General features: G+C 38.8%; 1 protein-coding gene across 18 annotated transcripts in view; it reads right to left on the bottom strand.

The window, feature by feature from the left end:
• Positions 1-16,254, bottom strand: part of MARK3 (microtubule affinity regulating kinase 3) — a 103,379-nt gene that overhangs the window by 4,406 nt on the left and 82,719 nt on the right. For 5 of the 18 annotated variants that reach the window (XM_023628470.2, XM_023628461.2, XM_023628463.2 and 2 more), the window contains 4 exons: positions 13,975-14,078; positions 6,577-6,738; positions 5,618-5,875; positions 1,238-1,264 (listed from right to left, as the gene is read on the bottom strand). In XM_023628470.2, the coding sequence (XP_023484238.1) occupies positions 1,238-1,264; positions 5,618-5,875; positions 6,577-6,738; positions 13,975-14,078 (551 nt within the window). The remainder of the gene's footprint in view (positions 1-1,237; positions 1,265-5,617; positions 5,876-6,576; positions 6,739-13,974; positions 14,079-16,254) is intronic. The other 13 variants (XM_070249316.1, XM_023628465.2, XM_023628467.2 and 10 more) reach the window with 3 other exon arrangements.

The following is a 16,254-nucleotide window of genomic DNA, read 5'->3' as shown; positions in this document are numbered from 1 at the left end:
ATTTTAAAACTCCTACTCTCACAGCTGTGACTCAACCAGCGACTATTCTTCATGTATCCACGCAGGCCATGCAGGAGTCTGGCTGCACACACACAAAAGGAACCCCTGCCCAGCTCTGGAGTCTGAGCACACTCATGGCCTTTGAATGAAGTTATTTTGACGTTTTAAATCACTTCCCCAAAGTATAATGGGTTTCCAATTAAAAGGAAATGAATTCTATCAGTTGAATTCTACATTCAATTATAAAATTTTCTGTCCAACGAAAAATTTGGCAACTGGGAAGATCAATTAAAAAATAATCACGGGGTGGAATTTCCCACAGGAAGAAAGCACTCTTCCCACAGTTTTTGATAAAGAGCTCATGTTAACAAAGCCCTTCAGTGACCCACTGGTTTCATCACCATAAAAAACCGTAGCCTGGCCTTACAGTGAGTTGAGCGGCACAGGCACAATGCAGCCTCAATGGCAGATTGTCTGCCTTATATGTGTGCATTCCAAGACAGTGAGCAACTTTTTTGTTCTCTTGACTGCCAACATCCAAAAGTATTCATCTAGTAGGAATAACATTTACTACGGTGCTTTAAGTAAAAATAATGAGATATGCTTTCTCCAGTGGTTGGTGGAAAGTGGCTTTAGGTAGAATATTATTTACTTTTCAACTCTCTGAAAATATTAACACAGTTCTGCTATGTAGCTGTTCACATCTTAATTTCAGAAAAACCCAAACCGAATGAGGCTGTAAGCATGAATTTTACGCTTGTTTCAAGCATCAGAATATCAACTAATTTCCCTGTCATTTTAAAGTCTTTTGCTAATTCAATCCTCTGTGAAATAAAAAATGATGACTAACACAATTACCACTTACCTTTTGCATGCCTGAGGCTAATCATGAATTGTACATTAATGTTACTGAACATCTCATTCTTCAAACAGAAGCATGCTAAGTGTTATTAGTAAAGACAGAATTATTTGGATGCTAAATAATTCTACCAAAGAAAGAAAATGCACAGAGCATGCGTAGGCCTCTTGTTACAGGGGTGCCACAGTCCCTTTAAAAATGCCCGACAGTTAATTTATCTCTTCCCACAGTTTCCTCTCAAAGAAATAAGTATTTAGTTCTCAGCAGAAAGTTTAGTTTTAAAGGAAAAAAACAGGGCTAGAAAGCCAAACCTGATGTTAATTGCAGGAGCCATTTTGGGGTGAGGATTGAAAAAAAATGTGTATACATAAATCCTACCTTTTGATAAACCTGAATGACATGTTTCTAAAAGAAATTAAGCCAAAAAAAAAAATTAACAAAAATGACTTACATAAATTAAAGAGAAAATCTAGTCAATTACAGAGAAAAAGAAAAACAACAAATAAAACAGGGCTCCTCTTCTAGCCAATGAACAATAAAACAGTGACATTTGTTGAAAAAGTAAAATTATTGCAGGTAATTGAGTATGTGATCTTTTTATTTTGGGGGGATGAAGATTCACCCTGAGCTAACATCCGTGCCAATATTCCTCTATTTTCTTATGTGGGATGCCACCACAGCGTGGCTTGATGAGTGGCGCGTAGGTCTGTGCTGGGGATCTGAACCCACAAACCCCAGGCTGCGAAAAGGCAGCACGTGAACTTAATCACTATACCACCAGGTTGGCCCAGAGTATGTGATCTTTTAATTAGAAATATAAAAAATCTGTACTCGTAAGAAAAAATTCAGCAGTAAATATTGCCACTGGCTGTAATCAAATTTACTAAGGATCTTCAGATGGATATACTTTAAGATAATAAAATTCGACATCTTGTGTTAAAGAAATGACTTAAGTCATTTGCAATGTACTAGTAACAACATTTCTCAATTTTCTTCAGAATTATCTTATGAACAAAAATCTCATCTTTGTAAAAAACATTAAAAATTTCATTATAAAACGTTTAACCATTAGGAGAATCATTACTTTAGGAATATGATTTAAATATTAACAGAATGTCTGTCACAGTGGTATGATAAAAATCACTTTTTGAGGAAAAAAAATAACTTCTTAGGGTTTAAAATGAAGTAGGCTTTTCAGAGTTTTAGCTATCAAAATGAAAACTAAATGACAAGGTAACAGAGGGGGTTGCATTTTATGTTTTATGTATTAAACTGGAAGAGTTGTATTTAAAAGTAGTAACTCTGCTTATTAAGAAAATTTAAGAAGATGCTTAGGTTGTATTGAACAGAATCTGACAAAAAAATTTCCAACTATGACTCAGGCTTGTATTATCATGCTATCAGCGTTCCCAGGCAAGTGCAGGCTGGGCCCATCAAACCATTTCTAAAACCCAGTTCTGCAACTGAACCCAGCAGGCACTCACATGTATTTGCTGAGTGACTGACCGAATTAATGAATTCCTTGGATTTTTCCCCCCTAATTTGGGATAACGCTGGCATTGCTCCAGATACTGAGCAATTTAAAAAATATCTAACTACGGTAGATAACTGCCAGCCACTTTCATAATCAGATCAAAAGTGGTACACAGCAGGGTTATGCACAGTAGAGAAGATAATAAGTGAAAATATTTTGTACATAATTAAGCACTGCATAAATATAAAGCAGTATTATTCAAAAGATTATTTTAGTTGAAAATTGACTAAAAGGTCTTGAAAATGTATTTTTGTTTTCAAATTTTCAACCTGAGAAAAGTCAGGGTTATTGGTCAAGTACCACAGGACTCTCTTTCTTAACTTTTCCTCCCATGAATCCCTTAAGGGATAAAGGAGAGGAAGCTGCAGGACTGAGGCCCTCCCTCTGTGCCTGGGGCCACACGGATGAATCTCGGGTGCAGAGTCCCTGCATCCATGCCAGGACCGCTCTGCTTCCAGGGTACAGGTGGCACTGAGTGCCCAAGCAGACTAGGCCTGGCCCCAGAAAGGGAAAGCCTTGCTTCTTCTGACTGCAAAGCACCGCAGAGCCCAAGCTCTCCAAGCCACACATGTCCAGGGCAGGGCTAGGAGCAGTGTGGGTTTTCTGAGGCCAGACCTCTTCCCACCAAGTCACTGGCAGTCACTCTCCTTTGCAGCACCTAAGTGTAAACACCTGAGACTTTCAGACACTAGAACTGTAATCCTAGGAATTATCGTCAGGGGAGGATAAGAAGGCTGACACAGCAGCAAGGACTTTGTTTTTAAGAATGAACTGTCTACAACTGAAGGGAGACTACAGACCTCAGTCTGCAAACTTTACCAAACAAAAGACTATCCTTCTGCAAAAATTTAGGGGTGGAAATCGCCTGGAAATTATAAAATAAGATGATACCCTAGAATTTTTGTTTTTGTGTTTTCTTTTGAAGATCTAATTGGTTTCATTAAGCAATTCATGACTCAGGCAGCATCCTATCTAGCAAATACAAGGGCACTCCCTAGAATTTTTGTTTTAATAGGAAACTTCAGTCTCCAATTTCAATTCAAATAGATGAATACATACAATTAAAAAATGCGGGAAAAGGGCTCCTGCCTGCAACAGTCCTTTACGGTTTTCTCCACAAGGGAGCACAAGGGAGCGGCTGCAAGGGCTTCTTCTGGAGCCACAGACCTGGCTCAGCACATTTCTGCCGTAGGATCTTGAACATGTGCCTTAATCTCTCTGAACCTCACCTATTTCTTCTATGAAACTGGGATAATATCTTCTCCACAGGGTAGACTGTGGAGATTAAATGAGTATGTGAGAGAAAATGTGTGTGTATACACACATACATATTTATATATGTAAAACGAGTATATCTATACATCTATGTCTATTTAACTTAGCATCTAGTAAGCACTCAATAAATGGCAGCTGATATTATTTTTTATCACCGATAATATTAAGATGACAAAAAAAAATGCACACAAAGGAGACAGACTGAAGAATTTTAATGATGTGCAAGGTTTTATTTAAAGAGCCTGTTATAGACCAAAGAGTCACAAAACTGACTGTCCTTTAACTAAAGCTTAGACAGACCTGACTACTGGACATCCCTGTTGTGCTTGGGGCTCAGAGGGCAAAACATGAGTTGATATTAAGCAGGGTCAGGCAGGTAATCAGCCAGGTGAATGATACCTGGCTCCATCTGCTACCACTCAAATTTCAGAAGCAGATTCCATTTCAGCCTAGTCCCCGAGGAAGGAACTGGGGGACAGGGCAGCCTGGCATAGGCCATGGGATAACTCTGAAAGGAAGGAATGAATTCTTCTGGAAGTCACCAGACTTGAATTCACTCTCTCTCTCGCTGGTCACGAATGGGTGCCCCAAACCTGGCAAGGCCCTTTATAGACGATTCTGCTCTTCTGCCCAGTCTGGAATGGGGTGTCTCAGCAAAGGGGTTCAGAAGAGAATAAGAGGGTAGACTGGAACCTTTTGACTCCTGTGACCTCTAGTCAATGCTAATATCAGAAGTCCTCCCTAATCTGGTATTCAATGCCCTGACAACAAACAGATCATCTGAGGAAAGACAGTTAAATGTGACTCGTCTAAGTTTTAGATGACTGCTCTAAAATAAAATAAAACTACTGGAGGAAATAAGGGGATTGAAAAGTGGTACTTAGCTTGCAGGTTAAATAACAAAGATGGCATGAAACAGAGCAGTATAGGCTCATGGGCCAGAGGGAGTGCAGAGAAACAAAGACGAGGGCATCAATCATTTTAGATTCTGAGAAGACCCTACCTTTGTTCTGTGAGTAAGATAAGATGATGAAGAAGGTCTGTAACAGACAAACCTGAAGACAAACCTTGCACATACTAATCTATAGTGAGGTTTAATTTCAAAGAATTTCCTCCGGGAGTCCAGGAACTGCAGGGGTTCTCAGGTTTCCTGGGTGTGGCCCTGGCTAAAGATGCCTTGGGCTATTTGCTTATGGTGGGTGCAAAGTGGTATCTTTTCTTTTTTCTCTTGTAGCAGTCAGTGTTTCTAGGCTTTTGCAACCTCCAGACTAGATTATGGAAACAAAGTTAAAGCACCTCAGGAACCCTTAGAGATTTCCCAAAGCCCAAAATGATAGTCTGCTGGACACATGAAGGATTTTATACATGACCAGATACTAGTTTCTTTCTAAGAATAAACCAGGCACTTTGTCTCCAAAACTACAGCAATTAAGAAAGTTACCTTGTTTTCACTATAATTTACTGAGACCAACAGAGAGAAACTTCAAGATTTAGACTCTAAGAAACTCAGTGCTCCTCAACGACAATGAAATGAAATGAGAGACGAGGAAATATCTCTCTCCTCTGTGTCTGGGGATGATTACATTGTATAATGTCTTCTTCAGGGACTGCTTACAGAGCGCCAGGCCCCCGCCTACAGTGGATCTAGGGTTTTGCTAAACTGCAGTTTACATGCCTTGTGGAGAGATGTGTAATCAAAAGGAACAATAATTAAAGAACAACAACCTCCCAAGTGCTTCAGAACTTTGAGTGTTGTGAAAAGACTTTGAACTTTGTAATTTCTATTCTAAGAGGTTTTCAAGTACAAAATTAGATAAATAAACCAGAAACAGATGAGCTAAAGACAAAATGCACAGCATCTGGGCAGTGGCTTCACACAACAGAGGAGAAGACATTTCTCTTTTTGCTCTTGCATTTGCTCCAAACAACCAGCGCCGCCTGGCACTTACCTCCTTGTGAGTTTTGAAGTTAATTTACTAAAAAGATTAGTGGAGCCTCGGCTTCGAGTCTGTGACAATGGTGTGGCTTCATGGGACAGGCTGGGCGAGGCTGGCGGGCCATTATATGTTGCAGTTCGCCGCTCCCGGGGCTGGCCGTGGAAAGTGCTACGACTTGCAGTGCCTCTTGGGAAGCGGATTCGATCTGGGGTGGTGGCACTGCTAATACTGTGTGTTGAAGCAACTGGAGTTCTCTGATCAGGAATAGTGCTACGAGATCAGAAAGTAATAAATTCTTACATCTTTGTTCACAAAATCCTGGCTCTGTGGCAAACATGGCACACAAAGATTTACAATCACAATATATCTTTTATATACAGTGGAGAAAAGCAGTTATAATAAATCCAGGTCCAAGGGGTATTTTACAGGACTTAGGAACAAAAGGTAAGTTAAATGGGAAAGGGTACCAAAGGAATAGTATCTAATGAAACAAAGCCTCATGGAGTTTAAGGAAAGAGTACATACGTATTTTCAAGGACAAGATTAACGCAGGGAAATTCTAGAACAAAAAATGGCTAACTCAAGCTGTTTCCTTTGCTTCCCTCTCAAATTGCTTACATGCAGAGAACCTTGCAAATATAAAAGAAATAAAAGGCTATGCAGGTGAAATTGAAGAACAGGCAACTAAAAAGTTTTGGAAGCACACAAAAGGTCTAAGTATAAAATTCCACATGCTGAAAGCAACTTGGAGAGGAGGGGGAATTTCTTACACCCTTTGTAGTATGCATAAGGCATGAAGACACACACAGATGACCAAGGACACCATGAGACAGGATGTGCTTAACTGAAACCACACACAAGAAGGACACTTTGTGGACAACTGTAACAAAATCTTGGACTATAATCCACAGCACAAAATTAAGAAGCAGTGGGTACACATTAGTTTCACAAGGAATGTGCATTGTTCTTACATAGCCTTGAAGTTATCTCCTTCACTGTCTATTGGAGGTAACATCATCTTGGGGTGCCCAGAGGCTGACATGGACATCGACTTCTGATGTCTCAGCCGACAGGTGGAAGATGTGGTACAAACTGAGGCAGGGCTAGCTGCGTAAGCGAACATTTCTGTCAGGCTGGGAGGGGGTTTGGGTTCAGGCAAAGGCAGAAACAACAGTATGATGGACCAGTGACAATAAGAGCAACCTGTTGTTTAAAGCACATACCTTCCTCCCCAAACCATCTCATTTTTGTCAAAGAATAAAAATCTCTTAAACTTGTTTTGGGGATTCTGGAGCAGCTGCTAACCTGTATCTATTTTTCAAACAGTAATTTAAAAAGTTTATTAGCTTTAAAGAAAATAACATTTTACATGTTTGATTATTTATGCAAGAGGGACAATGTCTTCCGAGCTAGGTATAAAGCTTATGCTAAAAAAGATGTCGCCATTCATATCAAAGTGGTAAAGTCAATCGATAACATAAGCACACTGTGCTCTTAACCTGTTCCCAAAGCACACTGAAATATTTTAAATGGACTAGTCAAATTATGCATATAGTGACTGGCTGTTATCAAAGTATCCTATGTGTTGTTTAAATATAGCTGAAAATCCTCCTACTCAAAGGACATTGACTTCTTTATACACAGTAGTCAAAATTCCTAAGGGGTCAACAGAGTCCCCTTTTTCAGGTGGGAAAACTATAAGAGCAAATTAACTGTATACAGACAGAGAAACAGCAAGAGAAACGGCTGGAAGTCTGCAGTTTCACCTGGCAAACATAGCTACGGGACAAAACTACCTACATGAGTCTCACTATGACCAGGCTACTCCTTAATTCCAGCTCAGTCACTGTGTCCTTGGAATTCCAAAGGGGCAGTTTCTTTCCTTTAAGGATAATCAAGGATTTAGAATTCTGATCATACTCTTTCACTGTCTTTCTTTCTGCAGAAATCCTTTTAAAGCCTGAAATCTAGAAACCATCAGGTTTTTCCGCCTCATGCCCATATCCAGAGCCACTGTGACACCTGGTTGGTGTCAACTTCCTACCCTCCACTTCTACTCCCAGGGTCTTAGTGTAGAGCCTCAGCTCTCTCACAGGCCCATTACTCAGCATCTGTCTTCACTGGTGTCCTGGCCTTCACGGGCATACCTTCCAATCTGTGTACCATAAAGCTGTGAACTCCTAAAACACAAACCTGACCTTGTCACTCATCTGCTTATACAAAAGCACACTGCAACTTCAGGAACAAGTTTAAACTTCTCACTGTGGCATCCAAGTCACATCCTCAGGCACTCACAGCCTGGCCCCTGCCAGCTCTCCAAGCTTTACCTTCTATTGTTATCTCACAAAACTCAACCTTCTGGCTCTCCTGACGATGTGAGGTCCCTGGGTCATGCATCAGGTCAAAAACTTTTTCAGGAACTATCCTCTGTGCCTGGAGAGCTGGCATCTTCCTGTTTTCATCAAAATTCAACCCAGAGGTTATCCTGTCCAGGAATTCTTCCCTGACACCCTCACACATCAGGAGTTCATCGTTTCCTCCCGTGTATTTAGTGCATGCACCTGCTGTGGCACACCACACTGTATCATGGTGACCCTGCCCTGCTTAAGCGCCCTGAAAACATGGCCCACAGTCTCATCAGCGTGTCCTCAGTGTCAGCAGAAAGTCTTCAGACAGAGCAGGTGCTCAATAAATGCTCTCCTAACTGAAAACGTAAGTTAATGAAATGAGTCACTAGAATTCTGGTAGTCCTAAAATGAGGGAGCTGGGTCTTTATAATACATTGCTCAAGAAGATCTGCTTGTCCCCGCATTTTTGTTTGGGAATTCTGCCCTGATTTGGGAGAGTGGCTCTAATATAGTCACAGAACTGGAAACAAATGTCTCATAAAGATAAAAATAGATTCACTTTTGTGTTTTTGCCACTTAGCACCCACTCTTTTCCTGTGGCAACAATACTTGGGGGAAGCAGGTTCCTGGGCTCTAGACGTTGCTGATTCCACCCCAGACCTTCGCAGCTATCCCGGCTAATGACATGTTTAGAGCCAGGCACATGGCCAGAGCCAGACCAACACAGACCAAGGAGACAAGCCCAGGGCTTCTGTTTGAGCAGAGCTGAGTGTGGGAAGAAGTTAAGTCTGATGCTGCCGAGCCCAACCAGGGAACTACTACAGAGGAAGCAGAACTATTAGACGGACCTGACTCTATTTCTGGACTATATCGGAACTCAAGAGATAACTTTTTAAATTTAAGCTTGTTTGGACCAGCTTTCTGTCACCTGCAACACACAGAGTCCTAACTGATTCAACTATCTGAAGAAATGCCTGGTTGTTCCCAATACATACATACAGACATACATATACATATACTATATTATTTTACTTTATTAACAAGTTATAGACAAATACAACTGTCTTTTGTGCTCTATTATCTGTTCAGGACAGGTCAAGGGTCAACACACTTTAACCCCTGCCCAGCTGCTGACATTCCTCTTGCTCAAATGAGGAGCTGGAATCAATGGATGCATTAAGAAAAGGAGAGAAGAAGGGGAGGTTGGGGTGTTTGGCTTTTTCCCTGGAGAATATATGGTTCCAAAGACTCTGGAGAAGGAAAGGCTTTTAGTCAGCATACCAAGCAAGGAGACGTTCCACCTATTCCCCGCAAAGCACAATGCTCACTGGTGGGACAGTATAGGCAACATCTACAAGGTAGACAAGCATGGCAAGACTGTTTGGACAGAGGCTTTGGAGCAAAAAAGTGACCCTCCTTCAAGTTGGAGACCATTCTAGAAAGGAAGTGTAAATTGATATTTTCAATACAAATTATTAATTTTTTTGACGTACTAAGCTTAAAGGCAATTAAGTGAATTATTTCTTTAGAAATTTAATCCATGTCATATCAAGAATTACACAAAGAAAGCAAGAAAACAAATGTGTTTTTTTGATTTCTACAGGAGGCCTAGCACATTGATTAAGGAAACAGTAAACTCAGTAACTACTGAATTTCATGTTTGTACAATCAAACTCACAAAAATTTTGTTTATAATAGACAATCCCAACATCACAACTGGTCGCATATTTTGGAAGTTCATCAAGTTGTTTCTTGTGAAAGCTGGACAAAATTTTCCCTCCAGAAAAGTGTTAAAGATAATGATACTACTTCAGAGACTAGCCCACAACAAGCTAAATAAGCTGCATTACATTTTCAGTAGTTCTGGGTCCAAGGAAGAACCATTTTTAAACCTAAACTTACAGAAATAATGAGTTTCTTAAAATTCATGTTGCATGAGTTCATATTAATCTTCCTAACTGCTTGATATTTATGTCTGATCATCTTTTTTTTTTTTTTTTTTATGATTTTATTTTTCCTTTTTCTCCCCAAAGCGCCCCTGGTACATAGGTGTATATATTTTTTAAGTTGTGGGTCCTTGTAGTTGTGGCATGTGGGATGCCGCCTCAGCATGGCTTGATGAGCCGTGCCATGTTTGCGCCTAGGATCCGAACTGGTGAACCCTGGGCCACCGAAGCAGAGTGCGCGAACTTAACCACTCAGCGACAGGGCCAGCCCTCTTTTTTTTTTAAAAACTCTTAATTCACTTATGGTTACTAAAGGACAGGTATTTTCAATTTGTTTGATATGATACCTATCCTGTATCAGAACATTCTGACATGAAATGTTTTGGTTGCTGATTCAAAACATGCTCATTGATTGGGCAAAAGCAGAATTAAAAATACACTCCAAAAGATACATGTGTTAACTATGATCAAACCTTCTCTGCTCAATCCCTGTGTCTTGATGCAGGACAAGTGGATAAATGGATAAAATAATAGAGCCACTTTATAATTTTAAAATTTTACGTATGATATCAAATACCTAAAACTTCTTTGGAAAGATTGTTGTGCTTTATTATAACAACATCACCCTGCTTCTTTGGGGTTCCTCAAATGAACACATTTTCAATAGTCTCCCACAGATATCTAAAAGCATATGAAAGAGGACAGAGTGTCTATGTTATATGGCTTGGTTAGCAACATTACTAAGTTGAGAGATTAGGTATAGTCAGTGTAAACTAAGAATATTCTTCACAGGGCTGGCCTGGTGGCATAGTGGTTAAGTTTGGTGCACTCTACTACGGTGGCCTGTGTTCATGGGTTCAGATCCTGTGTGTGGACCTACCCACTCACCAGCCATGCTGAGGCAGTGATCCACATACAAAATAAAGGAAGACTGGCATAGATGTTAGCTCAGGGCTAATCCTCCTCAAGCCAAAAAAAAAAGAGGAAGATTTGCAACAGATGTCAGCTTAGGGTGAATCTTCCTCACCAAAAAAAAAAAAAAAAAAAAGGAAAAAAAGAGAAAATTCTTCACATTCATATCAGAGCTGTTTATTATAATAATGAAAGCCAGTATTTGTTGAGCACTATGTGTCAGTGTCTGTGCTAAGTGGTTTAAGACTCATTATAAATCTACGTGATTTTGACAGAATCATACAACTGAAGATATAATTACACCTTCTCCCGTGTAGTTTATACTGACTGTTAGTCAATGTTGGAACTGGGCCATTTTCAGAGACTGACATCAGAAGAAGGTCGAATAATTAAATCAGGAGGATTACAGCAGAAAGTACAATGGATTTTAGCAGGTCTGGTTTCAAAACAGTCTTACTTAGAAAACTAGTCATGTGTGCCCCTGCCAAAGAGACAATTTGCCAAAACCTACACCTCTGCCAGCCCCAGACACCAATGATTAGTTTTATTTTTCACACAGTGAAGCTGATAAAGCAGAAAGATTACAGTAGTAAGAATCAATAAAATTAATTTTAAAATGAAAAAACTATTTATTAAAAATCAATTATATTGCCTGTGGCAATAAAGAGAATACACTTGCTGAGGCTTTTAAAACATCACCCCATGTTCAAAGTAGGACTTGAAGACAGCTGAAGAAGGGTTTTTAAGACATGCAGGCTTTGGTTTAAACTTTCATACAGGTTTTATTAGTCGTGATCATCCTTATGTTGGAATTCTGCATAAATACTCACATATATAAGAAAAAAGTTCAACATATTCAAGGCTAAAAGTGGAAATTAATGTCCTTCTTTCAGAAGTTAACATAGATCCAGGCATCCTGTAGCTCACTAGTATTTTAGTCAAGGAATAAAATACGTATGTAGAAGAAAAAGCAACGATCTGCCTAAGAAGTCATCTGAGTATCTAATTTATGACTCAAGCATCTATTTTAAGGATGAGAAAGTTGTCACATTTGGTGCCTTAACTGAAAGTAAAAAATATGACCATTAGCTTGGCACTCAAATCTCCAGTAATTTTCCAGTTTTTCAATTCAATTGTAAGATAGAAAGAAAAAGAAAAGAGATATTACTAAAATTTTAGGCCCCAGTCTTCTGTGGTTTGCCCCTGAGGCTCTATTTGATATGAGATACGGACAACACTTTCAAAAGCAAAGCATTTAAATGACTGATGCTAACAGAGGCAAACAGGTCAGGATAAGGAGGAGTCAGCCCTCACGAGGAAGGTGTTGGCACGTAGAACACAGACAGGTAATGACTCCAAAGAAGTTAGAGAATTCTTAAAACTATTTCCAAAGAGTGAACTGAATAATTGTAGGGAAGGAGAATTAGAAGAGCATGTCATGCACACATACAGACACAAAGCGGGGGAGGTTGGTCTTAACAAACTCCTAAAGAGTCTGAATCTGTACCTCAGAGAATGTGCATTCTAAGTTCAAAAGGAATCTGACAGTGCAACAATTAGAAGAATTTGTAAAAAGAAGAAGGGTCATGAGACTACATCTTTCTAGTTCTATCGACTAAAACCCCTAACATATTAGAAACTTCTAATTAAGTCTTCTATTGACGTCTTCTATTAAATCACTCTGAACTACAAGCAATTTGATAGGTTTGAGAATGTAACTGCAACGAAAGAAAGTTTACCAGAGAATAGATTACTACTAAGGAATAAATATATCAATCACTACTTGTAAGCTATCTAGCCCAGTTGCTATACTCAAGTTATTAATAGTTTTTTATCATAAGGAAAAAGACAATGTTAAAACAATACACACACAGGAATCAGAAAAGAGAACACCGGAATGTAAATATTTCAAAAAATTCACTGAAAAATCAACACTATCTTACATAACAAGCTTTTACCTTCATATCAATTCAAACTTAAGTGATCTGTGGAAAAGGGAAATGATAAAGAGTCTGGTTTTAAAGGAGGAAGGGGAAAGATGAATCTTTGCTTAGGCTGTCATAGCAATTAATGATCAAACGTGTCATGTGACTAATGAAGTCTAAAGGAAAAAGAAAACTTACAATGCAACTTCAGAAAGTAAATGTCAGAAAAAAAGAAACAATTTTCATGCTAGACATGGGAATGTGACATGATCAAACAATGTTCAAGTCAAGAGGTCAAGGGACAATGAAAGATGATGTGAATTTACTTTATGATTTCTACTCTAGAACCTTATCTGCTCACTTTGACTATATCTCACCACTATGAATTTAGTTTATATACTATTCTTTCAAAAGGAAAGAAGGAAAATCCATGTTAGCCTGGGAAATTTGTTTTATATAGAATATATTTAATTACTCTACCAATCCAACTTTTCTTTTTTCTCTCCCCCCAAACTAACTCTACCCCATGGTCTCTAGATCTACTTAATTGCGATTTTCTGACTCTAACTCTCTCTTATTTTGTAACCCCAAAAGTTGTTTGCATATGGCTCACTCCTTACTGACATAATACTTTGTTAGCATTTTAAATCACATTTATCCTATGTATGCTTGACTCTTCACCAGATTACAATCATTCAGAAGATTGCACTCTCTATTTCTTTGGGATTCTCAACTGTATCTCTTTTAAGGTGGAGCCTATGTTACTACTTTGTCCACCTGGCCCCTCTGGCAAACTGCTGACCTGTAACTGAAGGCTCGTCCACCTTACCTCGTGTTCTATATCCTCCAGAGACCTGGCTCCCTGCTTCAGGTCCTTACCCACACCCCTTTCAGCCTTTGTTCAAGTTACTAATATGCCCAAAATAATCTCCACTTCCCTATTCACTATTCTACATGTAAACTATAGCTTACTATCTATCTCCTCTGGGAAAGCTCCCTGGTTTAACTCAACCTTTTCAATCATCATACACAGCTAGCCAGGAGGACAAGTTCTGGACAATGAGAGAAATTTGGAATTCTAGTATCTCGTTAAAAATTTGCATTCAAATTTAACTTACCGTTGGGGAATACTTACCATCACTATTTGAATTATTATTATAAAAACTGAGAAGTAACTAACATGCCTCCATTTCTCTTGGGACAAACAAATTTTCTTGCAACCAGGAGAAATTTCATACCTGTTTTCTTTGCCATTCTGAATTACTGAATGTCTATCAGCTGTGGTTCTTTCACTGCAAACGTAAGTATTTCGCCGTGTCATTCCGCCAGATGTTGTATTACTCTATTAAAAGAAGAAGGCATTTTTGTCAAACTAAGTATAATGTAATGAGGGGAAAAAAACCCTTCATCTAAATAAACAAACAGTTTTCAGATAAACCTACACTAAAATATCAACAGTACTGGCCAAAAGATCAGAAAAGGGGGTGGAGGCAGCAGTCTCTGCCCTCTCTCTTGGCAGAAAGAATGAAAAATGGTTGTGGCAGAGGAATTCTGAAAAGCTGGCTGTAATAATCCATAAAGTGATAACTCATGGATTTACTGATGAACACAAAGTAGGAAGATAGAGAGATCCACATTTTTAAAAGCTAATACTTTTTTTTTTTTTTGAAGGAAAATTAGCCCTGAGCTAACATCTGCTGCCAATCCTCCTCTTTTTGCTGAGGAAGACTGGCCCTGAGCTAACATCTGTGCCCATCTTCCTCTACTTTATACGTGGGATGCCTACCACAGAATGGCTTTGCCAAGCGGTGCCATGTCTGCACCTGGGATTCGAACCGGTAAACCCCAGGCCGCCAAAGTGGAACATGTGAACTTAACTGCTGCACCACAGGACCAGCCCTAAAAGCTAATACTTTCAAAATAAAAAATTATAAAGGATTATAAATATAAGGTAAATACACAAATAAAGTAAAAAGTAATAAAAATAAAGATATAAATATAAAACAATAAAACTATTAGGAAGAAATATAGGGGTAAATCTGCAAGACCTTGGATTTGACAAGAGATTCATAGATATGACACACCCAAAAGTATGAGTACCAAGAGGAAAAAAACAGTTAAATTGGACTTTATCAAAATTAGAAACTTTTGGGCATCAAATGACATTATTAAGAATGTGAAAAGAGAACCTACAAAATAGGAGAAAATATTTGCAAATCATATATTTGGTAAAGGTTTAATATCCAGAATACGTAAAGAACTCTTATAACTCAACCAAAAAATGACAAACAGCCCAATTTAAAAATGGGCAAAGGATCTGAATAGACATTTCTCCAAAGAAGGCATACAAATGGCCAACAAGCACATGGAAATATGCTGACCAGCACCGGTCATTAAAGAAATGCAAATCAAAATCACAATGAAGTGCTATATCACACCCACTAGGACAGTTGTAATAAAAAAGCAGAAAATAACAAGTGGTTGACAAGGATGTGGAATACAAGAACTCTCATATCTGGTAGGAATGTAAAATGGTGCAGTTGCTGTGGAAAACAGTATGGCAGTGCCTTAAGAAGTTAACCATAGAATTACCATATGACCCAGCAATTTCATTCCTAGATATATATCCAAGAGAAATGAAAACATAAGCCCACATAGAAATTTGTACACAAATGTTTATAGCAACATTACACATAATAACCAAAAGGTAGAAACAACCTAAATGTCCATCAATAGACAGATAAACTATGGCAGACAAAAAGGCATGAAACACTGATACATACTACAACTCAGATGAACCTTGAAAATATTATGCTGAGTCAAAGAAGTCAGTCACAAAAGGCTGCATATTGTATGAGTCCATTTATATGAAATATCCAGAATAGGCAAATCCAACAAGAGAGAAAGCAGATTAGTAGTTGCCAGGTGATGGGAGAAGAGGGACTGGAGAGTGATTACTTAATGGGTACAGGGTGGTGTTCTGGGGTGTTGAAAAAGTTTTGGAACCAGAGAGAGGTGGTGGTTGCACAACACTGGGAAGGTACTAGATGCCACTGAACAGTATGCTTCAAAATGGTTAACCATATGTCACGTGAATTTCACATCAAGCTTTAAAAAGTTAATACTTTCAAAATTAAAAAGCAAGGAACAAGTCACAACTAAGGAATTTTATCAGATAAGAACAATTTTAAGCACAGCATGAGGGGACCATGTACAGGTAAACCCTGAAGACTAACAGGAGAAAATTATAGTAATCTTTCTTTTTTCCTTCATAAATAATCAAATATGGGTGACTGATAATGCTCAGGATATACTTTCAAAAGATCAGTGTGCAGATGAGTAGGGCGATAGGGATGAAAGTTATGAAGGCACAGAACAGAGAAGGCAGGAAGGTCCTCACCTTCCTCTGCTAACTGTCAACAAATGTTGGAGGCTGAATTTAAATTGCAGGGCTATGGTATGACAATCCAATTTGATGGCAATAGGAAGCCAAAATAAAAACCCTTTCACACAGGGTT

This window comes from Equus caballus, chromosome 24 (genome assembly GCF_041296265.1).
Source record: "Equus caballus isolate H_3958 breed thoroughbred chromosome 24, TB-T2T, whole genome shotgun sequence".
Taxonomy (NCBI): domain Eukaryota; kingdom Metazoa; phylum Chordata; class Mammalia; order Perissodactyla; family Equidae; genus Equus; species Equus caballus.
Note: the sequence above shows the minus strand (reverse complement) of the source record. Positions and strands in the feature narration are given on the sequence as shown.